Source organism: Phoenix dactylifera, chromosome 1, assembly GCF_051530095.1.
Source record: "Phoenix dactylifera cultivar Ajwa chromosome 1, Ajwa_hap1_PhDact_Kaust_v1.1, whole genome shotgun sequence".
Lineage (NCBI taxonomy): Eukaryota > Viridiplantae > Streptophyta > Magnoliopsida > Arecales > Arecaceae > Phoenix > Phoenix dactylifera.
Window position 1 is genome coordinate 16,110,701 of NC_143190.1, and position 26,898 is coordinate 16,137,598.

A 26,898-nucleotide genomic window follows, 5' to 3' on the forward strand; every position below is an offset into this window, starting at 1 on the left:
ACGATATGATTCCATCTAATATCAAGAAATCAAATAAAAGGAGAGATCTTGGGCTTACTGGTGACCTCGCAAGGTGGGGGGTCGTCGGAGGGCGGCCGGACGAGGAGAACGCCGCTCGAGGTCGGGGGGGAGGCGTCCTCGTCGGAGGTCTCGAAGAAGATGGAGTCTCGGAGGGACCCCTCAGCGGCGATCCAGTTCGTCGACAAGCTCCAGCTCCCGCTGCTCTCCTCGCCCGTCATCGCTGCTTCCATCGCTCCCAAATCCATTGGCTCTTCCTTTGTCTGGGGCCTCCTTTGGATCTCCTCCCCTTTCCTTCCGGCATTGGGAAGGGTATTATCGCAATTTACGCAGCCGACAGGGCTTTTCCTAATCAGGACTTAATATATTAAAAAAGATTAGGAACTTAAGTATGCATCTAGGAAAGTATAAGGAGCTAAAAGTTTTGTACATGAAAGAATATATCTGCAATGGAGATACCGAGATTAGTTCAAATGCAGTGCAGATGGGAATTATTTACCTTCTTTTAATTTAGAACTCTTCCTTCTAAGCCGAAGTACGGTGGGGTATTATTGCAATTTAGTACAATGGGCAGGGCTTCTTGTTCTGCGGTAGGTTGTCTCGCGGACGTAAAGAAATTGATGTGTTAGATTCGAGGCGGGTCTTGAAGACCGTCGATTTGAGCGGCATGTGGTGTCCTGGACATAACCTACCGCTCCCACACGATTATAATTTACTTATTTAAGAGGAGGATAAAACCACCACCAGCTGAGTAGGCGGCCGTCTCTATCTGAGTAAGCTCCCCTGTCGGATTCTTTCCTTCTCCTCCCTTTTTTTTTTTTTTTTTTTTTTTTTTTTTTTTTTTTTTTTTTTTTTTTTTTTTTTTTAACTAAAACAGATGGTTCATACAATACTAATATTATAGATACACCTAATTAAATTAAAAAATAATAAATTTTAGAGCACTCTAGGCAGTTCTTCTTGTCCAACCCATAGAGTGACTAGCCACATACGAAGCCACACAAAGTCCGCTGATTTATCCGTCTCTTTGAAAATATGCTTCGTCTGAAAGGCCACGCCACCACTCAACATAGCGCGAATGTTCCAAAGCAAGGGGTGGCCCTCTCCAATAACTCCCCTATGACCTAATATGCCCATAACTACTAATTAACAGTCAGCCTTCTTTGCAAAAGCTTGACATCATCCTATAATCCTAGCAATGAATGACAAACAACAACAAACTCTCTTTATTTCCCAGTTTGGTTTTGGGAAGAAACTTTGATCAAAATCTTCGGTGATGATCTGTAATCGACAAGCTCCATAACAATATCTGCAAAGGAATGATGCTATTCACATAGATCCAATTTTCTTTTCTTTTTTTTTTTTTGATTTTTTTCTCCCCTCATGAATTGTCAAATCAATTGGTAGTTGTAACTCTAACATCAGACACTGTTGTCGATGTTGATACATGAAATTGAGACTACGATATTGAGCTTGCCACACATTATAGATGATGGGTGATAAATAAGCGCATGCAAAACTAGCTAATTGTGCATCAAGTTTGGTAAAAGGAATCATACAGTAATAAGATATCCATGATATCAAATAATGATGAGACATCCAAGATATGGTAAGACGAGTTTTTTATTCATTAAGCTAGAGATTACTCAAAGTTTGCTAAATAGAAATCATGTGGTGTGTCTTATCTCGAATTAAATTAAAGTTTGTCTAGGATATTCAATACCTCAAATTAAATGTCCTCTACCATACAAAGATTCGTAGTAGGGATGTCTCCAATATGGTATATTTCATTTAACATACTTGGGAAGCTGGATATTATAGAATTCGAAAGTTAAAATCATTAAATTAACTAATCCAATCCTCTTGAAAGAAATGAAACAACCAATTTTGTTAATTATATATGTGACGTGTCAATCAAGTTGTTATATCCAAAAAAAGGAAAATATGTCATTAAGGGAGATGGTTTTGCTTGAAAGAAGGTCATTACATGCAATAAATTAAATTTGGTGGCTGTAGATACCTGATGGGATGGATACGATTTAGATCTTACGAAGATTTTCCTGCAAAATATCTGGAAATAATTGAATTACTTAATTATAAAATAAGCTCTGCAAAAATCAATAGTATAAGAAGGGAAATAAATAACAGCCTTCTCTCGAAGGAAGGCGAATCCTTCTTTCGCACGGAAAGGTGCAAACTAGTCCGCTTGAATGCAACCAAACAGTTGTTTATTTTTTGCTAAGAATTCCTTAAATGGTGAATTTGCGAGTTGTTGCTCGATGAGCAAAGGTAAGTCTTTTTGTTTGTAAAACAACCTCATGCTATATTAGCTGTTGTCGAACATGATAGCAAGCATATATTGTGAGAACCCGTACAGACGTGTGTTTAGTCCTATATCGGTTATTTGCTGGGTAGATCTTGAGTACTTATACAGAATCAAGGAACTCAAATAATACCTTCCGGCTAGCCATTTTGGATGAGGTCCTGGGTTGTTACAAATGGTATCAGAGCGAACCCGGCCCACAACCTATATGGACTAGGGGACACTGCAGCACAGATCCATTGGGGCTGACTACGGACTGATCGTGGTGCTTATGATTAGATTTGAATGGATTTGAACCCTTAGCCTGACGAGGACGTCAAGGCTTGAAAGGAGGGAGTATATGAGAACCCATGCGGGCGTGTATTTAGTCCCACATCAGTTATTTGCTGGGTAGATTTTGGGTACTTATACAGGATCAAGAAACTCAAATAATACCTTCCGACTAGCCATTTTGGGTGAGGTCCTGCGTTGTTATATATATTTGCTTTGCGAGGACTAGAACTATTACTACCAAATTTATAGAAATATTCTACAACTTCAATATGTGATGGCCTCTCAATGGGTAGAACTTCCCACCATGGTTGGAGACCATGCCTGCTCAAAGACATGGTCTTAAACTACAATATGTGCACATCCAAACAATATAAAATTCATATAATTGATGTCACGCCCTCGACCTAAGATCGCGAGCTAGAGGCCCGCGCCAACCGCCGCACATCCGTAGGAAACTCTCTCCCCACAAGCATGCAAGGCATCTTAACCAAATCTCAAAAATGTAACTAAAATAATTCAACTAAAATAAATGCAATCTTATTTCATTGACTGACACAAATTATAAGGTCTCACAGTTCTAAATACGCAGCGGAACAATAAAGATAAAACATCAATTTAAATAAAACCTAATCTAAGATAACTTGTGCCATAATTCTTTTATTCGCTCTCCCATATTGTAAAACTCTGGATCGAGCTAATTCTTCGGAACTGTAAAAACAGTAAGAAATCGTATAATGAGCTAGACAGCCTAGTAAGTAATAAATACTTTAACTAGACAATTCATATAATAACATAAAATATAAATACAAATTACGATGAATCAGCATAATGACATAATCAATTTCTTTTCAAACACAAATTCATTGAAATCTGTATCTTTCAAATATCCATATACATAATCATAAATCTGATTCGAAACAAATCATATTCATCTCAACAGCCTTTAACTATGACCACGCTTATACCCTGTGGCTAGGCCAGAAACATAACCGTACTTATACCTTACGGAGTGGGCCAGAATACCACACTTATACCCTATGGTGGGGCTAGAATTGCCAATGCATAACCCTCAATTAGCAGGGTGCAGAACATAGTCAGGCTGAGAGTTCCAAATCTGATGTACATCAAAATTCTTTTGTAACATAATAAATATATCATAATTCGATCTAAATATGCATATATGATGCAAGAACAGTAAATATATTCAAAAAATATTGTTCCGATTTATCTATCTATCTTTCATTCAAATCATCATCTCGTAAAATTCATAAATCATATATAAATTCATTAACAATTTATTTGATGCAAAAATAATATTATATAAATGAAGAGTCTAGAAAAGGTAGTTCATTACTTACCTTGAACACGATGCACAACAAATCCAATTAATCTTACAAATCCCTCGTAGAACCTAATATCTAAAAATCATATTTTTCTTTTAAAATTCATCACAATATATATATAACTTAAATTTTAACATTCTCGCAGGACCGACTCTGCAGAGGTGTCTAGCATCCCGGGTTCGGGTTCGTATTCGGATTCGGATTCAGACCCGTAAACCACCCACTTCCCTTTATTTTCTTATTATTATTCTTATTTTCTTTCTTTCTTTCTTTTCTTTTCTTTTTTATTTTATTTTATTTTCTTTTTATTTTCTTTTATTTTCTTTCCTTCTCTTTTCTTTTTCTTTTCTTTTCGACTTCTTTTTTTTTCTTTCCCCCCTTTCTTTCTTTTTTCTTTTTTTTTCCTCCTCCTCTTCTCCCGACTTCTTCTCCTTCCCCCCTTTTCTTTCTTCTTCTTTCTTCTTCCGCGAAGGGAGGTCGGCGAGCTCGGGAGAGGCCAAGTCGAGGCCGACGGCCGGCCCTCTTCTTCTTACCGCGGAGGAGGCATGCGGACGGAAGGAGAATAAGAGCCCACGACGGTCAGCGTTCTCCTTCTTCGCTCTCTTCTTCTTTCTTTTTTCTTTCTTTCTTTCTTTCTTTTCAAATGGTATAACAAGAAATGAAGGGTAGAAACCCTTACCTCAGCCCCGGCGAAGATCCGGCGGCTTCTTTCCAGCGGCAATGGAGAAAAAGGAAGACCCGTGCCGTGGCTTCTCGGCTCTCTCTCTCTCTCTCTCTTGGGCGGCTGCACGAGGAAGAAGATCGCCCAAGAAGGAGGTCTGGCGGCTCCTCTTCCGATGGTCTCAAAGGAGAAAGAGGAGAAGCCCTAAAACAGGAGCTCCTCCTTCTTCTTCGGGATGGATCTCTACATCCCGCTACCTCACGTGCGCCGTATGTGAGGCTAAACTCTGGGACTGGGTCGGTCAAATGGACCGGGCCTAGTTCCAGGGTCTCATAGTTGACATTATGAAAGATATTAATACTAAATTTTAGATGCAATTCACATGATGGTCATTTTGTAGTTTTTGATCCGATTGGACAGAAGAAAGTTTTTTCTCAACCTGCTTAACTCGAATATCTCAAAAGAAAATTAGAGGAAGATGAAAGAATTACAAAAGTAGGACTTATGTCTCATTTTCTTTTTTTTTAATAATAGTTAAAAAATCAAAATACATAGGCTCTTCCTAATTCTAATAGAATTCTCTTTTCTAAAATACACTACATGTAGAAATATTTTAGAAAACACAAAAAATTTTGAGGCGAAAGATCTCCACTTTTACATTAACTCTGTCTTCTATCGCTTTGCCTGATTTTCTCAGTTAGATAGCTATGTTTTATCAAAGTTTTACCCTAAAAAAAAAAGTTTCAGTTTGACGAACCTGTTTCAGGCCGACCCATTTCCTGCCCTAAATGATAGAATTTGGGCTCGATCGCTAGGGGTGTTGCCCATTAAAGGGCATGGTTGATCTCATCCCTCGATTTTATCCAGCCATACTCGTCGTAGCTAAAATAGTCCACATCGAGTCTGAAGATCCTCCTAGATCACAATAGTATAATATGGATATGTTAATGCACAATTAAAGAAAATATAGTTAAGACTTCAGTCGTGATAGAAGGGGACAATAATAACTCAAATATGGATGCATTCAGCAAGCACTACCACTACAAAAGAAAGGATATGTCCCGATGCTTTGTTTGGTCTTTACCGACGCTTTTAAGCGTCGGTACATTTTCTGCCAATGCCCCCCAAAGCGTGCATAAGACGTCAGGCAGGTGGGGGTGGGCTCATTTTATGCCGACGCTTGAAGAAAGCGTCGGCCATGTATGCCGACGCTTTTAAGTCGTTCATATGTGAGATAACCGACGCTTAAAAGCGTCGGCCAACTTCGACCGACGCTTCAAACAGTGGATTTCTGTCGGACTAGGCCGACGCTTAAAAGCGTCGGTTAATGGGTTTTGCCCGACGCTATAAAGCGTCGTTAAAGGCGTGCCAGTTTCTGTGGCACTTGCTATTGTCGACGCTTAAAAGCGTCGACAATAGAATTTTTTTTAAAAAAAAAATTCGTAAAAGCAATTTTTAATACTCTGTATACATTAAATTCCAACAAAACAAATACACTAAATCACATAGATAACAAAATGCACGTCACAAACAAGAACTTTTCATTCAAAATATTCATATTATCATATTTGATTATATTGTACTTCAAAAACATACTAAAAACATACATCTTAAATTTCTAAGTAAACAATCTACGATGTATCAAAGGTCGACGGCATCATTATCTCTACGAGTAGATGAAGTATCAGCAACCTACATGGAAAAAAAAATACTTTAGAAACTAAGAATACGAAAGTCATCACGCTCATACTAGAATACATTATAATTACGTAAAATATTCATATAGATTTAGTTATGTACCGGAGGATCAAATCTCTGCAAAAAATATGAAATATGGTCAAGCTGATCCTGCAAAGATTGTATCTTCAACTCTTGGCTCTGCTTCAACTCCGCCATATCGGTCATATGACTCTGCCTCATCTCCTCTATCCTTATCTCATATGACTGCATTATCTGTGCCATCTCTGTCTTCAAACTACTGACCTCTGCAGTACTAGTACCTTGTCTGGCATCTTGGGTATATCGGCTCACTGCAGACAGCTGAGTGGGGATAACTCCGACACCGTAACCCCTCACGCGACCATAAGGTTCTGGGCCCATCAATTCGGCATAGACCTGAGCCTCGATGCGACTGGCCGCGTCGGATGATGATGACTCCCTGACGTGCTCTGAAATAAGAGTTGTAGATCTTTTCTATATCTCTCTAGAAAAAAACAATCACATTAACATTTTAAAAAAAGTAAAATTAATAAAAAAAATTGTGAACAAATAAAAAATGAATACATACAACTATATCTCTCGACTCGTCCCGGACAAAGCTGTCATCTCGGTGAGTGTGGGTCATCTTATAAAACTCTACCTCACCAGGCTCCCTTCCATGCTCTACTATCTACACATATGGAAAGTATATTGGCAAACTATATATCATGATACGTGCTATATGTTAGTAGAGTTTCAAATAGTTTCAAAAGAACTTACGAATTCATTTCTACATTTCGCATAACTCTTCGAGCCTGAAGTGTGAGGAATTGTTTGAGATGCTCGTGCAGCTCTACCAATATTAGAATATGTCTACTAAAATAAAAGCACACATTATAATATGATTCAATATATATATTTGCAATCTATATTAATAATAAAGATAATAAAAGATATTGAAACAATATACGTGACCTGTCCTCTTTCAGAAAACCAGTAGTGAACAAGCTCCCTCCACTGCTGAGGGTATACATCAGGAGGAGTCACACGAGCAACCTCCTTCTCTGTCATACCCTCGTGCTTGAAGTCCGTCTTCAATTTTGCTTTATATTCTTTCCATTTGCGGTTGAAAAACTTTAACACCCAATCATGGCTTTCTAGAGGGAGTACAAACTTACTCTACAATAAGATACAGAATGTTATAATAATATTAAACCTCAAAAGTAAAATTAAGGTAGTAAGCAAATTAATATACAGGAGGTGTCAAATTAAAAAAAACAAATTCAATTCATTACCTGTATAAGTCTAAGAAGTTCAACCTTATACGAAGGAAGCATGTCATTCCACTTCGTATAGTTGAGCAGACACAACTGACCCTTGCGTGCAACCGATCCTAAAAAGCTTGATAGAAGACTTCCGGCTCTATTGATGGGTTGCCCCAATTCATTGCATCGGATGATGATCTTCTCACCCGGAGGAAGCTTCCACACATCCTTTGCTTGAGTGGGTCCCCGTTCGTCCTCACCGTCCCTTGTCCATCTATTAAAATTAAATAAAATATGTCTTAAAATGTTGAAGACAAATATGAACATAAAATATGAACTTTAAATCGAATTACCTTGGATCCGGAGCTCATCCTCCGGGCAATCAGCAGGAGGCTCGCGCTGAGATCCTGACTTGTGCTGCTGGTGCTCACATGGCTGCTGGGACAGCAGAGACTGATCAGAAGTAGATCCCACCTGAGAATGCTGGAACTCCACATCTCTAAATCGTCTCCCTCGGGGCATATTGTTACCTGGTAGCAAATCTAAGGCATGCATTAGGACCCTCGGGATGCTATTTTGCCTGGATTGATTAAAAAATGTTACCAATTTTTCTTTACAAGCATAGTTTATCTGGCGACATGCACTATATCGAAGTCTATGCAAAAAAAAATATCGAAATAAATTATAAATTTCAATTTCAAATGAAATAAAGAACAAATACAAATAAAGAAAAAACTTTGCTGACAATTATAGATTTTTGTCTGGTCGGAAGAGTCCTTCTAATATTCTGGCCCTACCCTAACAAACTATATGCTTCCAGTACTCTAACATAGAAAGAAGGAGCTATTTCTTTGATTCTTCCGTGGATCTCCGAAAATATTGGAAAGTGTCCCTCCCAAGATTCCGTATAGGCGAGAAGGAGCCTGCCTTTATCCGACTTTCTTTATCTATGATAAGAGTTTTCCTTTTTGACCTCAATGACGACTCATTCATAGATCTTTCATCTTAGAGGGGGGCCATGCCATTATGTGTCTCTTGAATAACCTTCTCTGCATCTTGGTCCGACAGACACCGCAGGAGCACTCCATCGTAGGATTTCCGATACAATGTTTTCGTTTGAGGATCGTAATGGAACCTCGGAGCACATCTTCGGATTTGCTGCTTAGTAAGGGTTTCTCCTTTGGCATCAATGGCATTGCAATGAGTCTCTTAGGATGCACACAATAAATTATTTACAACCACAAGATGCATTACTAGAGTCACACAGTAACTTCTACAACATGGTGGAAGTAACATAGAGCATAAATACTACTCTGTGCACGATAGGATTTTATGTAATGACACAATTAGGCCGGAGATGATTGAATAACTCTTTACATAAGTGTTCTCATGAATGAACAGTGGTAATATACACTCATATGTCAGAGTTTGATGCTCCTAGTTACCGAGATCAAATGGTCACACTACCGAGATCTCATAGGTGCTGCCTATGATGTTTATATTTGGTATGATGTTTATACCTAAAAAAATATTTATATAGTCTTTTATATAAAGTGTAGAAATATAATTATATAACTTTTTTAATATAAAGTCTATCTCGGAGAATAGCTCTAACAGAATTTTTTTTAATAGATTTTATGTTCCCATACAGAAACGTTCGGCAAAATTAGGAACAAAATTTCAGCATCTACCATTGTTCTAAATTTGCTACATACAAGTTATTCAGATTGGATTTTAAAGAAAATCTTCATCTCAGCATCTGGAGCTATATCTGGCCAAGAGTTGTTGCTACAAAGACAGAGCAATCACAAACGACTGTGAATCTGAATTGGGATTGGGCTTCTTGATCAAGATTTCTATGGTTCATAATACTCATGTTTCCTTCCTTTGATTAAAGGTTCCTGAGGAAGCTGGGGGGTTGGATTTGTTAACTGAACCTAGGCCTATTAATCTCCAAGGAGGAAAAAAGTCCCACATGATTCAGGCCGGAGAGTGTTGGGTTGATAAAAACGGTACTCAAATGGGCTTACAAGCCTATAAATCCAGTAGAAAATTCAGTCCAAATCTTGATAGATTATCTAAATAGGCTCTTAGGAGAACTGATTTGATACTCAATTTTTTAACTTAGCCAAATAGCAACAAAATAATAAAAAATAATAATTATTCAATGTGCATCAACGATCATACTTATCAGGGTTGCCGCTCGATCGAAGTTTGAGGGCTGCTCGGACGGCGCCGGAGAGGAGGGAGGAGGAGGAGATCCTCGGGTGGAGGCAAAGTTAGAGAATCAGTAAAAAAAGAAAAAAAACACCCACGAACACACGAACAAGAAGAGGCGGAGAAGGAGGAGAACAAGCGAGAAGGAGGGAGAGGAGGGAGGAGGAGAAAAATACCTAAGGTGGAGGAGGTCGGGGTTGGTCGTTCGGCGCCGGAGAGGAGGGAGGAGGAGAAGAGGGGAGTCGGACGGTCGGCACCGGAGAGGAGGAAGACGGAAGCCGGAGAGGAGAAATAGGGAGAGTAGCTAGGGCAAAATGAGGGCTCGATCGGGGTCAGGCGCTGGATTTTGAGGGTTTCTAGCCTTAGACGACGCTTATAAGCATCGTCTTGGATCGACGCTTATACGCATCATGTTATAGAGCGTCGTCTTAGGCCGGGGACAACAATGACGCTTAAAAGCGTCGTCCTAGGTCCACTTCTCACGCTTCTCAGCAACGATTTCGTTAGACGACTACGACGACGCTTTTAAAAAGCATCGGCAAAATTTGGCGCGGCAGAAACTTTTGCCAACGCTTTTCCCTTGCGTCGGCAAAAAAGAGTCGGCTTTTTCTAATTTTACTGTAGTGTACCTTTCATGGATAGCATATGACAAATATCTGGTACATGCATGCGAAAGTTTCATGTCTACAAAGGCTTGATGTAAATATAGGATTTATCTATCTATCTATCCTATCTACACGCACTATATCATGAAAAAAATTAAATGCAGCGTACTCGATGACTTGATGTTATTGTTTCCGTTTTGGTAGGGGGAGTGTCATATGGTGAAGCAAAATTGTGCCAACATTTCAGCAAGCACTGCAAGCGCCGATGCATTTGGAGCAAAGACCCCGCTGAGATATGCAAAGGGCGAAGGCTATGAAGGAGGAGAATGCAAATTGCGGCTTTTGGTCGGTCATAGCATCTGCTATAGAAATTGCTGAGAGAATCTCCAACTCTCCATTGAGTGACTTGGCTCATATCAATATTGAGATATCTGGTTGCTGCACCATCTTCCCTTTTATTTACTATCATAAATTAATAAGCATTGTAGTTCTCAAAAAAGAAAAAAAGTATTCCTTCCTGCAGAATATTTTTCCAGCTTCTCAGGACACATAAAATGCAATAGTTTAGCTTCTGTCAGTGACTTTGAGTCATCAAATACATTGAGTTTGTCATCTAGAATCATGATCCAAATCCTTAATCTATCATCAGTTACATAAAGAAAAACAGAGTGGAAAACTTAAAAAGCCCACGTAGCAACTATTAGAATTTTTTTAGTAACTATTAGAATTCTTTTTCTTTTGAACTTCAGATTCATATCAAATTGCTAACTTGTCAAGTTGTTGCTGGTTTTCTTCAGGATGATGTCCTTCAGTTAAAAAACAAGCAACTATCAGCGGAAAGATTTAGTTAATTTCAATATCATATCATGAATTACATAACATATATCGCCGTCTAAAGCAATCTATTGTAATCCAGCTAGTTGCTCATTCCAAAATCCTGCTTGATAGGCAAGCAGCTAGAGAGCATCATAGTCTAGGTTTTTTGATAGATTGACAACTATTGATGATATCAACATGTTATCATGCTGTTCATGCGAACCATCATGCTAGATCTTCCTTCGTGACAAAGGGAAAATATCGTGCCCACAACTAAGAATTGCACTCTCCTTAAAACCACTCCCAATCAAGTTCTGGCATGTCTGTGTGAAAGAACAAGTAGATGAATGCGTGCATAAGCATGGTGGCAACCACAGTCCATAGGACTAGATATGTGGAATAAAATCCTAGCTAGAAATTATATGCCACCACCACGGTTTGAATCCTCGACCTTCTCCAAAAGCAAGCCCCTAAGACAGGGTGCCAACCAGCTGAGCTAACACCTGTTGCCCCAAGTTGAGCAAACCAAACATTTGAGCATGTCTATTTTAATGAGAGATAAGCAGCTAGCCATATTGGTGAGAAGAATCCAAGATGAGTGCAGCTAGCTGTGATGCAGAATGGTGCCTGAATCATAAGTTGCAAAACATGTTCATATGTATGCTGGAGTACTAGGCAATGGATCCTCGACAGCATATTTTAGGTTATTCTTTGGATCTATTCCTGTTTACTATGGTTTGTTCTTTTCTATGCTGCATGGAGCATGATCTAGAGCTAGCCCTTGATCCAAATGACAATTAAATTGCACTTTTCCTATCACAAGATGTGGTTTTATAAGCTGAGAGATAGAACTTATGAGAGCAAGAGTGATTAGACTGAGCCAAACCAGCCTAGGAAATGAAAGCTTTTCCCCAGCCAATTCATCAAAACTTGGAGACTCTCCAATCTTACAAGAAAAAGCACAAACGGCGAATCGATGTTTTTTTTTTCTCTCCTTTCACAAAACAAGAAAAACAGAAGAAAATGAAGATGTGCCAAAACCCATGCGCAGCTCTCGTTTATATAAGATGTGCAGCAGTTGTCAGGTTGAAACCAACCAAGCACTGAACCGAACAAGGCCTTGAATTGAATCAGCCAATCTATTTCAGTAAAATATGTCCTCTAACATATGCAAGTCCTAATCTGACAACATATTTGAAATCCCTTTTTTGGCTGGTCATATCATTACTGAGATTCTTCCACTGTGGATCCTCATTTCTTTTCAAGAACATACTTATCCATACTAGCTCTTCTGTCTCAATTTCTGTCCCCCTTCCTGAAGACTTCTCCAAGCCTTCAATGTAAATATCACTGCTATTCCTTGAACTAGGACATTTTTTTTATCGATCACCTTTGGCCTTGACATTCAACCACCAAGTTCTTTCATGTCTATGTCACTCAACTTTTGTTGCTCCCATGATTTTATTGCTCTTCTTTCTAAAGATTGATGCATCCATTTGTCTTGTTCATATCTACTGTTATGCTTTCTTTCAATGGTTAATCTCTCGTTTTCACCACTATTAGTGCGAACTCTCTCATGCGGTGAATTTAGTCTAAGCACATCATTCTTTTTCTTCATGTACAATAAAGCGAAATAAAATTTGTCTAATAAATGTTAATGCCAGTTTTTTTCTCTTCCCATTGGTTATGCTGAGCCTATTTCTTTGGCTGTGGTTTCGCTGGACAATAGACAACATAATTCACTACAGAAAAAAAGACCTATCCCGGCGCTTTTTTGGACCTTTAGCAACGCTTTTTAGCGTCGGCTAAAGTACCGCCGACGCAATGACAAGCGTCGCTAAAGCGTTGAGGTACCAGAGTGGCAAAAGTTTTTGCCGACGCAGGAGGAAAGCGTCGGCAAAAATCTGGCTTTACCGATGCTTGTTTAGCGTCGGCGATAACCCGACGGACAATTCCGTCGTGGGTGTCCTCCTGATTTTCCCTGACGTTTTATAGCGTCGCAAATTTCCGACGCTTTAAAGCGTCGGTATATCCTCATTTGCCGACGCTAACATTAGCGTTTGAAGCGTCGGCATAAGCGTGCCGGTGCGGTGCCAGGACATATTTTACCGACGCTTAAAAACGTCGGGAAATGTATTTTTTTTTAAAAAAATAAAACACAATCCATATTAAAAAACACACATTACAAAACATACATTATAACAATATGAACCTGTATTACATTGATATATTGACACAAACACTCAGATCATTCGAAATATGAATATTGTCATATCTGATTAAAAATTTGCTTAATAAGTTTCTAATTACAATGTACTCTGAAAAAAAAAGAAAAAAGAAATCTACAAAAAAAAAAAGAAACCTTAGAAGTTAGGAATAATGTGATACATTAACTCATATATCATAATTGATAATATGTAAAGTATTCAAATATATATAGTTATTTACCTGAGAAGGGAGAAATCGTTGTAACATGGATGAAATATTCGTAAGCTGGGACTGCAAATTTGCTTGGTTTTGCTTCAATTCTTCAATAGTTGCTTGAAGATGACGAACTTCTGCAGTGTTACTAGATTCTCTGGCATTTCTTGTATATGTGCCCACTAAAGACAACTGAGTGGGGGTAACTCCAACGCCGTAACCCCTCACTCGACCATAACGCTCTGGGCCCATCAATTCAGCGAGCACTTGAACTTCAATATGATTGGTCGCGTCGGATGATGATGACCCCCCGACGCGCTCTGAAAGAATATGATCAATTATGATCTTTTTGAAGATCATAATTGAACTTTTGATCAAAAAGAATGCCAATTGTTTGTTAATTTTTGTATATGAGTCTTTGGTCCTACGGATATGTGCTGAAACTCAATATCTCTGAAACGTTTTCCTCGCGGCATATTGTAATCTAGTATGCACAGAAAAGAATCAATATTAGTTAAATATTAAAAGGATAGAAATAATTTATAAATTACAAAATAATTTAATGCATAAAACTAATGTTTTACTTACCTTTAAGAAACTAGCCAACTCTCATTCAACATCCATCCTAACCAAACTAGTAGAATTCAGTTCATCAATTGGCGGAACATTAAAAGGCATACACTGAGTATAAGTCTCATCACCCTCCTCTGTTAACCCTTTTTCCATATCATACAAGTCCCTAGGTTTAGTCTTAATAATAACAGACTAATCTTTATCTTTAGAGTCTTGCACGAAGAACACTTGTTGAGCTTGAGATGAAAAAACAAATGGGTCATCTTTCAATAGCACACCAGTATGTATCAACCTTGAAAAATTTACTAGTGTGAAGCCATTCATATCTTGCCTCAAACCTCTAGATGAGTTTATATCCACCCAATCACATCAAAATAATACTACCTTAAAGTTTCCATAATAATCCAACTCATAAACATCTGTTAGGGCACCATAATAAATTTTTCCGTCCGCCTCAACCATAACTTCACTATTTTGGGTTTTTCTAAATTTTTCACATTTTTTTTATGAAATTTAAAACCATTTATAATGAACCCATCATATCTGTTGACAATATTGTTCGGACCTCGAGCAAGGACTATTAATTCATTGGAACAATGTCTCTCCATCATGGTCGGTACCTAAAAAATTTAAGTCAGATAATAATTAATTTTACAAAGTTCCGATCGTAGAATATAATAAAAGACCTAATAGGATTCAACGTCTAACATGTTTTAATAACCATTCAGAAAATAACTCAACCAATCATCTTTGCTCAATCCTTGGGGTAGGATGAATGTTATTGTTGGCGCTTCGCTGAGCCACTAAAAATTCTCTGCACGATAAAAAATACATTTATTTTAAATATTATATCTGATATGACAGTAAATTGTGATTTCTTATAATCATACTGACCTGCGATACTCGAATATTAAGTCACTATGAAGTAAGACATAACGATGTGCCTATGCCAATAATTTGTAATGAACTACAGTACTTTCAGCTTTCCCCACAAATCTTCCACCAGATGAGAACTTGTACTCCTCTGCATTATGTATAATATCGTAATTTCTTTGTGGTCGACTAAAAGCAGTTTCAACACCTTCAAGGTATCTCGAGCAAAATGTCAAATACTCATCAGCAATATATCCCTCAGCAATCGATCCCTCGGGATAGGCTCGATTGCGTAAATATTCCTTTAAGCGCACAAGATACATTCAACAAAAAATTTAAATGCTCAACATCAACATTGAGGAAGATAATAGGATACATTTATATATTAATAATAAATATGGACATTCGAGTTTAAGAATATCACCTCTCAATAGGATACATCCAATGATAGTGAACCGGTCCACCAAATTTAGCTTTCCCGACCAAGTGAATGAGTAGATGAACCATAATAGTAAAAAACCCAGGAGAAAAGATCTTCTCCATAAAGCATAGTGTTAGTGCAACATTAGACTCCAATTGATCAAGCTCCTTGGGATCAAGAACTTTGGAACATCATGCCTTAAAGAAAGATGATAACTGAGACACAATTGCAAGAACTTGTTTCTGTGTTGACGATCTTAAAGCCAATGAAAAGATATCTTGCATCAAAATATGGCCATCGTGACTTTTAAGATTCGAAAGTTTTCGCTCTTTAAGATTAACGCATCTTGAAATATTCGATGCATACCCATCTGGAACCTTCATATTTTTCAAAATCGTTAAAAAAAGATCTTTCTCTAGAGTAGGCATTGTATAACATGCAGAAGGTATAAAATATTTATCATTGGGTTGTTCTTTCGGATGAAGCTCTTGTCTTATGCCCATGTCTTTCAAATCAAGACGCGCTTTCAAGTTGTCTTTGGTTTTTTCTTCAAGATTTAATATTGTTCCAATCAAGTTATCACAAACATTCTTTTCTATATGCATGACATCAAGATTATGTCGAAGAAGATTATACTCCCAATAAGGTAATTCAAAAAAAATGCTTCTTTTTTTTCATAACTGCTTCTGTGTAGATACCGAGTTTGTGCCATCGTCATTTTCCTGTCCATAAACGTTGTCATCATTATCGAAGTTGTCAGCGTCTTCAAAAACCTGTGTCATTGAGCTGCCAACATCCCCCCTTCCCCGCTTCTTTGAATTGTTGGATACCTTACCAGGTATAAAGTTAGTACCATGAGTTTGTTTAAGAACTTCAGTTCCAGTTGGCGGAATAGGTGCAGAACGCAACTCTATGGTGCCATCAAACTGATTATTCTGATGTCGAAATGGATGGTTTGCTTCTAACCATCGACGATGACCCATATAACAGAATTTTCCTCCATGTTTTAACCAATATGAATGAGTTGAATCTCCACAAGAAAGGCATGCAATACGCCCCTTAGTGCTCCAATCGGATAAATTAGCATATGCAGGAAAATCATTGATTGTCCAGATAAGAGCTGCACGCAATTTGAATGTTCGGCCAGTGAAAGCATCAAATGCATCAATACCCTGCCATAACTTTTTCAATTCATCTATTAAAGGCTGCAGAAAAATATCTATATCATTACCTGGGCTCTTATCACCGGGAATAACCACTGACAGAATAAGTGAAGACTGTTTCATACACATCCATATATGAACCAAAACAACTGGCCAAGTGCTGTATGTAGAACTCATCGTTCGAAATGGATTAAATCCATCAGTTGCCAAACCCAGCCTAACACTGCGAACATCAGAAGCAAATTCGTGATGCCTATCATCAAATGCTTTCCATGCTAAACTATCCGCTGGATGTCTTAACATTCCATCCCTTGTACGTCCTTCATCATGCCATCTCATTAAGGAAGCCGTCTTTGATGATGCATACATCCTTTTCAATCTAGGTATGAGAGGAAAATACCTCAAAACTTTAGCCGGAATTTTTTTAGACTGTTTAGCATCCACTTCATTCGACAAATCATGCTCATCTTCATTTTGTTTTTTCTATCGTGAAGATCCACATGTTCGGCACGAATCTTCATTAATATTTTTACCATGGTATAAAATACAGTCATTTGGACAACTGTGTATCTTCTCATATCCAAAATTCAAGTCTTTTACTAGTTTTTTGGCTTCATAAGAAGTTGATGGCAAAATAACACCTTATGGAAATGCATCTTTTAATAATTGAAGAAGCATAGTAAGAGACTTTCCAGACCATCCATTCAAATATTTCAAATGGAATAAATGCACCATAAAAGAAATCTTCGTAAAATTCTTACAACCCGGATATAGTCTTTATCACAATCTTTCAGCAAGTTATGATACCGAGTTGTGTTATCTTCAGAGTTTATAGGTTCCTCAACATGTTTAGATTCAGTAACGATATGCTCATCACCTATTGGAGCTCCTTCTTGCTCTCCACTAAAATCTGTTAAATTTCTAATATTATGTTCAAGAGCATCTCTGAGTAAGCCCCTCATATCATCTTCTACAAAAGGATTTCTGTCTGTGCTACTAGATCCAATACTAGCAGTGTGTTCTATAATTAAGGGTTCGTTAGATGAAGACGACAATTTAGACTCTCCATGAAATATCCATTCTGTAAAACCCTTCAGAAAACCATTCCATACCAAATGTTCTTCAACAGTTTGTGGAGCGACAACAAAACAATTTACATATTTTTGACATGGACAAAAAATATTCCCATTCATTTTAGATTTCTCAAAAGCAAATTTAACGAAATTCTGAACTCCATTCAAATATTCGGCACTGGATCTCGACTTATTTATCCAACTTTTGTCCATTCTATTAAAATACTGATTGAACTGCAACTAATATAAAAAAATAATAAACAAAATTAGGGTATGAATCACCAAGACGAACTCATGGTATAAAAATAACTATGCTGGCTCAAAAGCGAGACAACTCAAAAGTGATGCATTTTACTGCATAGAATGGAAGAGGCAAAGACATATACAGTTGGAGTGTTCATTGATGGAAAATGAATGGCTTCCAATTACTGGTGTTCCTTTCAACCTAGGCCTAGAATGCTGATCTGATGCTACATCACGAAGCATCTTAGTGATATTACAGAATTAGTATGCTTTGTATATAAATAATAGAAACACTATTTGATGTAATGCATTTCTTAGCACTTCCTCGTACGAAATCCTTGCAACAGCCCTATTGATTGTATACATACGTGGCCTAGTAATTAATCATGGCACTTTCTTAAATGCACTTAGCCAGCAATACAACTAAGAAATTACTCAGGAAGTTCTAGAAATCAGCTAAAGTAAATTTTTCCCTCACAAAATTTGAAGCATCATAAACTACAGCTTAAACAAGAAATGAACATGCATTTCATGATGGTGGTAAACTTTGTACTTTTACACCTATTTGTGTGGGTTAATTTAGTTTTTCTATTTGAGTGTCATATTAATTTTGGCTATCAATCCCGTATCCCCTCCGGATATAGACAACGGCTCTGCTTATCGATTTAGGAGAAAGGTGCCAAATGTATGTAATTGAATCCTTCTCGGCGAATAGATAAATTAATGCACGTCAGTGAACAATTGTACAAGATCATAATATGATCCAGTTTTGAAGTTTTAAGGAGCTAGAAGAACACGAAGAAGTTAGAAGAAGTCACTTTGATTCTATAGTAGTTAGAAGAAGTTAAAGCTGGTTTTTTACCTCTTCCTCGAGCTAGAATTATCTAAGGAGCTGTCCTTGCGCAAACCATCAAAACCAATGATGACATTGTAGATCAAACAGCAGAATGCATCGTCCGCATTGAGCATACAGCACTTTAGAAGCACATTTAGACTCAGAAAGCATAACAATGGAATATATGCTCAAACTAGATGTCCCTATGCAGCTAAATCTGATCTGGGAGCGGAGTAAATTGCGCAAGATGGAATATATGCTCTTATCTATAAATAAGCCGTAAAAACCCTAATCCAATGCCTTCTAGGGATCCACAAAAACAAAAATCCAACAAAAGGTTTCTTCCCAAATGATCAAACACAAGAGGGATTCAATCAAACATACCAAGAATCTGATCAAACCGAACGAAAACAATGGAATCAAAAAGGGGGAAGAATAATAATACCTTCAAGGCTCTCCCGGTCGGCGCCGCAGAGGAGGGAGTAGGAGAGGAGGTTGCGCCGCAGAGGAGGGAGGAGGAGAGGAGGTCGCTTGGCGCCGGAGAGGAGGGAGAAGGACGGGACAAGGGTCGGCGCCGGAGAGAAGGGAGGAGGAGGGAGAGGAGGGTCAGCTATTTTAGGGCTTGATCGATCGAGGATGGAGGAGGGGGGCGGCCGCGGGTTTTGATGGAAATCTGGTTTTCAACGACGCGAATAGGCGTCGTCATAGGCCAAGACTACGACGACGCTAATAAGCGTTGTATATTGCCGACGCTTTTAAAAAGCGTTGGCTATTGTTGGCGCTGTGCTGGAAATTGCCGACGCTTTATACAAGCGTCGGCAAAAATAGGTCGTTAAAACCTCTTTTTCCTATAGTGATTAGACGACCTTTCACCCTTTGTTCTACATGAGAGTTATGTTCATGTGCTCATCTTAGGAGATGTGTGTTATCTTTTAATAAGTTGTGGATACTATGGTCCTAGTGCAATCCCCCCCCCCCCCCCCCCCCCGAAATTATCTTTTGCTCACATTGGCCCATCAGGACTAGATCTTGGAGTGAAAAGAGGCCGCCACTTTTTTTTTTTCTCTCAACAGAAAATCTCATAATAAGTTTTGCGTGAAGCACACATTGTACTGCAAGTCTTTCTTTTTGTCCTATCATAAGAAAATCTCATAATAAGTTTTGCATCAAACACACGTTTTACTGCAAGTTTATCAAGCAACAGTCCATATGCCCAGCAAATTCAGAATAGCAATATATTAGGTAGGTATCTGGTGTTTTTTGTCACGCCCCGGATCCGAATTCGTGACACGGCCGTGCTATTGCCGACTACCGCCCACAATAGCACGAAGCCTCATACATGGGTAACAGGGTAGTCAAACCAACCAAACCTTTATATATGAAAGCATTCTTAGTACAACATGCTGGTCAGTACCCAAATACAGAGCTTCTATATAGTTTATGTACACAAAGTATACTTATTTTACCCCAAAGAAAAGAAGCCCTGATACCAAATTAAAATATCTCTGACACCTATCAGTGGTGAGGATCTGAAAGAAAAATGTAAATGAACGGATATGAGCTACACGGCTCAGTAAGTAATCATACATAATCTTACCGGATCAAATATAATGACAACCATGTTTATGCAGGATTTGAGAGGCTAACATACACATCAAATGTCCGTTGTTCCATATACAATATATATATGCAAATCAACCTGTATATTAATGCATGTACCATCATGATATTTCATAAACATGAAATGCAACGTAAAACTTTAACATTAATCCAAGATTTTAAATCCATACTCCCAGATAGTAGTGCAACCAAGTTATTATACCCACTTGCAGGGGCCATATGCGCATGCCGAGTTATTATACCCACTGGCGGGGGCCCTTGCATAGGATCTGAGAGTTCATAAATCATAATTTTCATAAATCATACTTTATGAGTTATTTGAAAACTGATTAATGGCACCTCAAATTATTAAGTTCGTGGTCATGCTATGAATATCATTTTAATGTGTTTTTGATACCATATTTCATGGAATATATAATACACTTGAACCATGCTATCCTTGGTAATTCATGCACATCTACTAGCATATGCTTGATTCTGCAAAAATACTAAACATGTTTTAATAGGGTTTGAGAAGCTGACATGTATACTATATAACAAATCATCATGATAAAATATTCATGCTGAAACAATAAATCCCTATTTCATAGCAACAAGTATCTTACTTAACAATTTATTATGATGAAGTATGCATACTGAGTCAATAAATTCGTGTTTCATGTCAACAAGTATTTTCACGAAACAATAACATAACATAAAACGTCCACCGACATGCCGTGGTCATGCTCTCAGATGCTACTGTGAAGTCATTTTCGGCCACTGGCGAGGCCAGCTCAGTTATTAGGCGGCCACTGGCGGGGCTGGCTCAGTCATTCTCGGCTACTGGTAAGGCCGGCTCAGTTGCATTTGATCAGTAGCTCTTAAGAGTTCGTAGACAATCCTTCTTATAGGTAGTACCTCATGGATGCTATAGCGAATTCATTATCAGTCACTGGTTGGGCCTGTTCAGTTATTAGTCAGCCACTGGCGGGGCCGGCTCAGTCATTATCGGCCACTGGCAAGGCCGGCTCAGTTGCATTCGACCCGTAGCATCAAGAGTCCTTAGGTACCCCTTGCAAGATGTGCATATCGCTAGATGCAATTCATCATCATTCTTTACACTTGTAACACAATTATACTAATGACAATCATGATAATGTAATCCAATTCATCTTGCATGCATAATAAAATCTGCCTAAGCATAATGTATGCACAATCATAAATTGTGTGACTGACCCATGCCACTCATATACAAGATTCATAATTCATATCTTAGGATATAATATAATCCAATTATTTCGTAGGCATAATGGAATCTGCATAAGCATAAAGCATACATAATCATAACTTGTAAAACATGCCACATACATTCCTAGTTCATAACTCATAATTTAGGGTACATGATCTACAATACAATTATGACAGGTTAATTTCATGCATGATCCATAGAAGATTAGGGCAGGTTACTTACATTTTATAATACACCCATTCATGAAATATATACACGAATAACACTTTAAAATCTTAATAAGCATAGTACTCACATGATCCACAATAAGATTAAAATAGATTACTTACCTCAATTCGCTTTCCAAATTTCTCAAGTCCAGGTGACAAATCCTTAATCACCTAAAACAACATCATAGGGATCACATTATTCCCCATTTATTTATTATAAAATTTCTTAGTTCATCATACTATGAACTTACTTGCTTGGATCCCATCCAAGGATCTAGCCCAAGTCCAATTTACCCAATTTAGAGCCTTTGGGGCTCAATTTAAAACAAGATTGGGTCCACATAGGTTAATTAGGTTTTTAATTAAAGGATTGGGCCTGGTTCATGATTGAGTCCAGCCTTTTCTAGCCAATTTGGTCTTCCGATCTGGTCAATAGGCTTAGTCCCAAGTTTAATTGGGTTTAATTTTGGTTCAGGGTCAATGTGGCTCATCTGGGCCTGAGTCAAGGTCAGCCCGAGGTCGATTTGGCCTCAAATTAGTTGAATTGGGCTTAAATTGGGCCTGATTCATATTCAATTAGGTCTGCTGAAACTAACTCAACTTAATTGGATTCGGACCCAAATTAATTTGGACTTAATTCAGTTCGAATTTGACCCAATTTGTAGTTTGGGCTCGTCCAGACTTAGCCCAATCTGATTGGGCTCGGATTCAGGTCTAATTGGCTAAACCAATTTCTTATTAATGGGCTTAACGGGTTTCGGACCCAAACCCCGTTCGGCCGGACCCGTTAAGGGTCTCTACTCTCTCCTTTTTTTTCTTTTTCTTTTCCTTTTCCCTCTTTTTTTTTTCTTTTTCTTTTTCTTTCTCTCTTTTCTTTTCTTTTTCTTCTCTTCTCCAGAACCTTCCCGACTCCCTCCTCTCTTCACCCTTTCTCCTCCTCTCTTCTCCGACGAAGGGAGGACGGCGAGCGTAAGGGGGCCGGACGGCGAGCGGAAGGGGGCCGGACCGGCGGCGTCGGCGGCCGGCCCCGCAGCGTCCCCGGCCGAGCCTGCGGCGCTCTCGGCCATGCCTACGGTCGACGCTCATGTCGACGGTGCTCGCGGCCGAAGCCGGCGGCCGCCGCACACGATGACGAGCCGGTGAGTCCCCTCTTCCTCTTTTCTTCCTTCTTTCCTTCTTTCTTTTCTTCTTTTCTTTGTTATCCCGAGGCTTTCTTCTCTGTTTTCTTACGGGACGGAGAAGAGAAACCTGGAACAGTGGTGTTCTCCGACCCTCAAGGTGGCCTCCACCGAGAGCCGGCGATGCCTGTGGTCGATGGCATGCCGACGGCCACAGGTGCCTCCCCTTCTTTTTCCAACTCCATTGGTTCCTCCCCTTTCCCTCTCCCTCTTCTTCTTCCTTTCTTTCTTTTAAATCTTATACTTAATAAATTGAAAGGAGGTAGCCAGGAGGGATCTACCTTGATTCCGAAGGAGATTGCAGTATCCCGTGCTCCGGTGCCTCCACTCCAACACCTCCTCTTCCGGTTCACAGGTTCCTGAGATTTTTCTCAAGGGAGAACCAGTAGGTTTAATAGATATTCTTAAGAAGAGGGGGGGGGAGGGAAAACGAGGTATCACGCCTGTGAGGGGCCTGAACAGCTGGGTCCTCCTCTGATCCCCAGCTGGCCCTAGTCCCACCCATGCATAAAGCATGAGGTGGCAGCCAACACTGGGTTGTCAACCATGGGCCTAGTTAGCCCATTAAATACCATGGCCCAATGCTTAAATATGGGCCCAATAAATTTTTAGGCCCAGGTATTACATTTTTCTAGACAAAAAGAAGGTGACTTCTTTGCTCCATATAATCTTCTTACCTTGCTCCATATAATCTTCTCATCTCACCAAGATTATCAAAAAGTTTTTTTATTTTATTGAGATAATCGGAAAGTAAAAAAAATTGGCATTATGTTGCATACTGAAGTGCAGATGAACAATCCAAAATTCAACTGCTCCTATATATATTGACATCTTGCTGAGTAAGTTCAAAATCCTGTCTTTTAGCATATTTTGTTCACCTTTACCAGTTTATCTGATACTATGCAATTTCAATATGAAACTGCAGGTCTAAATCCAGATAGAGATAGAATGACCAGCACTGAAGAAATGCCCGAGATTTCTGGATCGTACCTTTCATATATTGCAGTTGCATTTTCTCATACTTACCATGCATGTTTAACAATATAATTTTCAATGCAGTCATAAAGCCATCCGTTGATGGCAATGAGCAAGTTTCAAAAATTGAAAGATTACGTCTAAGAGAACCAAAAGAACAGCCCGTGATGCAGCTAGGATATTGAGGCAAGTCGCATTGCTCTCGAGTCACCACTAATGTTGCATGTTTCTGATTCTTTAGGAATATCTGAATTACTAGTCTGTCATATAATCAGGCAAAAGTTTTCATCCATTTCAGTGGATCTATATTAAGTCCTTGTTAACGAATGTGCAGTCTATCAAATATATATTTAACTGATTTTTTTTTTTCATGAAAGAATAAAACCTGAAACAATGTGATTTTCTTAATTGCTGTTCGAGATGTTACTTATGTTTTAATGTTAAGCTGGTGCTTGTGCTCTTTTTCCACAACGGATGTATCAATCTGCATCAATCTATAATGCTAATGCTGCTTTTTGGATCTCCTTTAAGTACATACTAAAATCTATCACTCATCCTACTTAAGGCTAAGTAGCCTGACTCTTCGATTTGGTTTGCGCGCGCACATAAGAATTCAAAATATGCGTTTATGTGCTTTATGGATATATGTATCTAATGGACCTATCAAGACTGCAAGACGGCTGTTCTTTATATTATTCTCTCATTAGCATGTTGCCCATGCAATGTTTGTTTAAAAATTGAGCCTTTTCTGACCTTATTGCATTTAGAAGGATTTGAAGGTATACGTGATCAGTGTGGTGGTATGAGACCTTGCCTCTGGACTTGGATTGAATCATTCAAGCTGTTGCTTTGGAATACTCGGTTTTTTTTCCTTTTCTATCTTCTCAGAAGCATGTAAATATCCTAATTCATATTCATATTCTAGCAGACATGAGTATCAATTTATTTACACCGTTTCACTGTTGCTGCCTTGGAAAGAGGATTTATTTAGGAGTCTAGTCTTAATCAAGCACCAAAATGGCCGTTGACCTGATGGCTAAAAACGATCGGTTAGGATGACATCTGATCCGTACCCTCTTCTCTATCTATTATTCCTGAGCAAATCCACACCCCATATTTGAACCAGGTAAATGCTTGATAGAATCTATGAGCAACGGAAGAAAAGGTCATTTACAAATGAAACAAGTTCCTTTAAATCTTTCCCCCCCTTTTTTTTTTTGGTACACTGGCGCCTTATACACGATGAGTGTGGGTCCAACCAACAAATTAGAAAAAAAAAAGTTGGCAAAATGGAGGAGTAGATACGTGGTTTTTCCAAAGAAAATTTTTGGAGTGATGAGCTGCGTATGAGGCAATCCAGTCAAATACACTGTTCGCCTCTTAGTAGACATGAGTGGCCCGAAGAAAGTCATTCTCTCTCAAGAGTCTGCACATCGTGGAACAGCGACATCCTGCCAGCAACGCTATGCCGACTCCGAATCCACTTGATCACTATAACCAAAACCTCCTCGAGAAGGATGTGGTCCGCACCTAATATAAGTCTTGCATAGATGATGCCCTTCCATGCAGCTTTAAACTCGACACTGATGATAGAAGTATCGAAGATCCGCCGGCTTCCGATCGCCACCAGTCTAATATTGTGGTCCTTGATGACAAATCCCACGTATTCACCGCTCCCTCTCTCCTTTTCGTAAAGTAGTGCACATGCCTTGGGGATGAGTCCATCCTCATCTCATCATCTCTATTGTAAATAAATCATGCTTTGCTAAATACAACCCTCTAGTTTTGATAAATCGCAAAAAGCTGCGAGTGAAATAGGATCAGTGCCGTGGATATCACCAGTTGGTTGTGGCACGCACCCATTCATCCAATACATCTCCCGCGGAAAAGTCGCAAGTGTAAAACGTGGAATGGTAACAAGGTTTGACTTGATTGAAAAAATGATTGGACTTTGACCAAAGTAAGGAAGACCGGGCCAAACAAGTAATGTTGGCCCAGTCTGGGTTTGTTCACGAGGAACCAGGTTTTGTCCCAACAACCAAGACGTATGTGAACAGGTGAAGAGTTTAGAGCTCACGTTCCGCTGAAAATTCGAGGCAACAAAGGGCACATTTTTCACTTAGAAACCGTGCTGAGCACGAATTTTAGCTCACGTTTGAAATCAGTTGGAGAGTTCCCTAGCTCACTCGCATTCTCTCGTTATAGTAATTAATTTTTTTAAAAAAAACTAAGGTTTCTACTAATTTTTGTTTATGATACCAACACCTTTTTACCATTAAAAAATATAAAATATATAAATAAAATCTATTTTATTCTATTAGCTTAAGTTTTTGGAACAAATGGTATTTTTAACATGTATCAAAACAAAAGTTATAAGTTCGAATTCTGTCTCTGCATTTTTAATTCTTTTATTAAAAATTTCACATATTAAGCTCATCCATTAAAAAAAAGTCCAACTTATATATGAGAAAGAGTGTAAGAAAATATAAAATATATAAATAAAATCTACCACATGTGATTTTAACACTTACAATAGGGCCAAATGATCATTTGGGTGAAGATGACCGTCTCCTCGTGGAATTATTATTAATTTTTTTGTCAATTTGATTGCAGCTATGACCTAATAATGCATAATAAATTGTAAAATATGCCATGGTTTTACCGTGATTATGTTTAATCATCAGGGACGTTCATGGCTTTCCATCCGCAGCTGGCCGAGATTCTTTTCCCATCTTAGCGGAGCTTGCAAGGAGGCCCCGCGACATCAATCTCCCGAATGCCCATTTTACCCTTATCTTGTTTTTTTCTTCAATATTCAAGGGGCATAACGGAAAGAAAAGAACAGGCTTTAGCCAGACAAAGAACGA

The 26,898-nt window shown here is 38.6% G+C and overlaps 1 protein-coding gene and 1 long non-coding RNA gene across 3 annotated transcripts in view; one reads left to right on the top strand and one right to left on the bottom strand.

The window, feature by feature from the left end:
* Positions 1–23,666, bottom strand: part of LOC103722262 (uncharacterized) — a 32,164-nt gene extending 8,498 nt beyond the window's left edge. The window contains exons 1-3 of one of the 2 annotated variants that reach the window (XM_088721032.2): positions 23,338–23,666; positions 21,999–22,049; positions 66–376 (exon numbers count right to left, since the gene is read on the bottom strand). Coding sequence is in view for 1 of the 2 variants with exons in the window: in XM_088721031.2 (XP_088577157.2) it covers positions 59–266 (208 nt within the window). In the remaining variant the exon portion in view is untranslated. Of the gene's footprint in view, positions 1–58; positions 377–21,998; positions 22,050–23,337 lie in introns of both variants that reach the window. The other variant, XM_088721031.2, reaches the window with a different exon arrangement.
* LOC120104866 (uncharacterized) lies at positions 22,656–24,358 on the top strand. Its single transcript, XR_005507219.3, has 2 exons — positions 22,656–23,017; positions 23,982–24,358. It is a non-coding gene; the product is annotated as an uncharacterized LOC120104866 (long non-coding RNA).
* Positions 24,359–26,898: the final 2,540 nt, after the last annotated feature.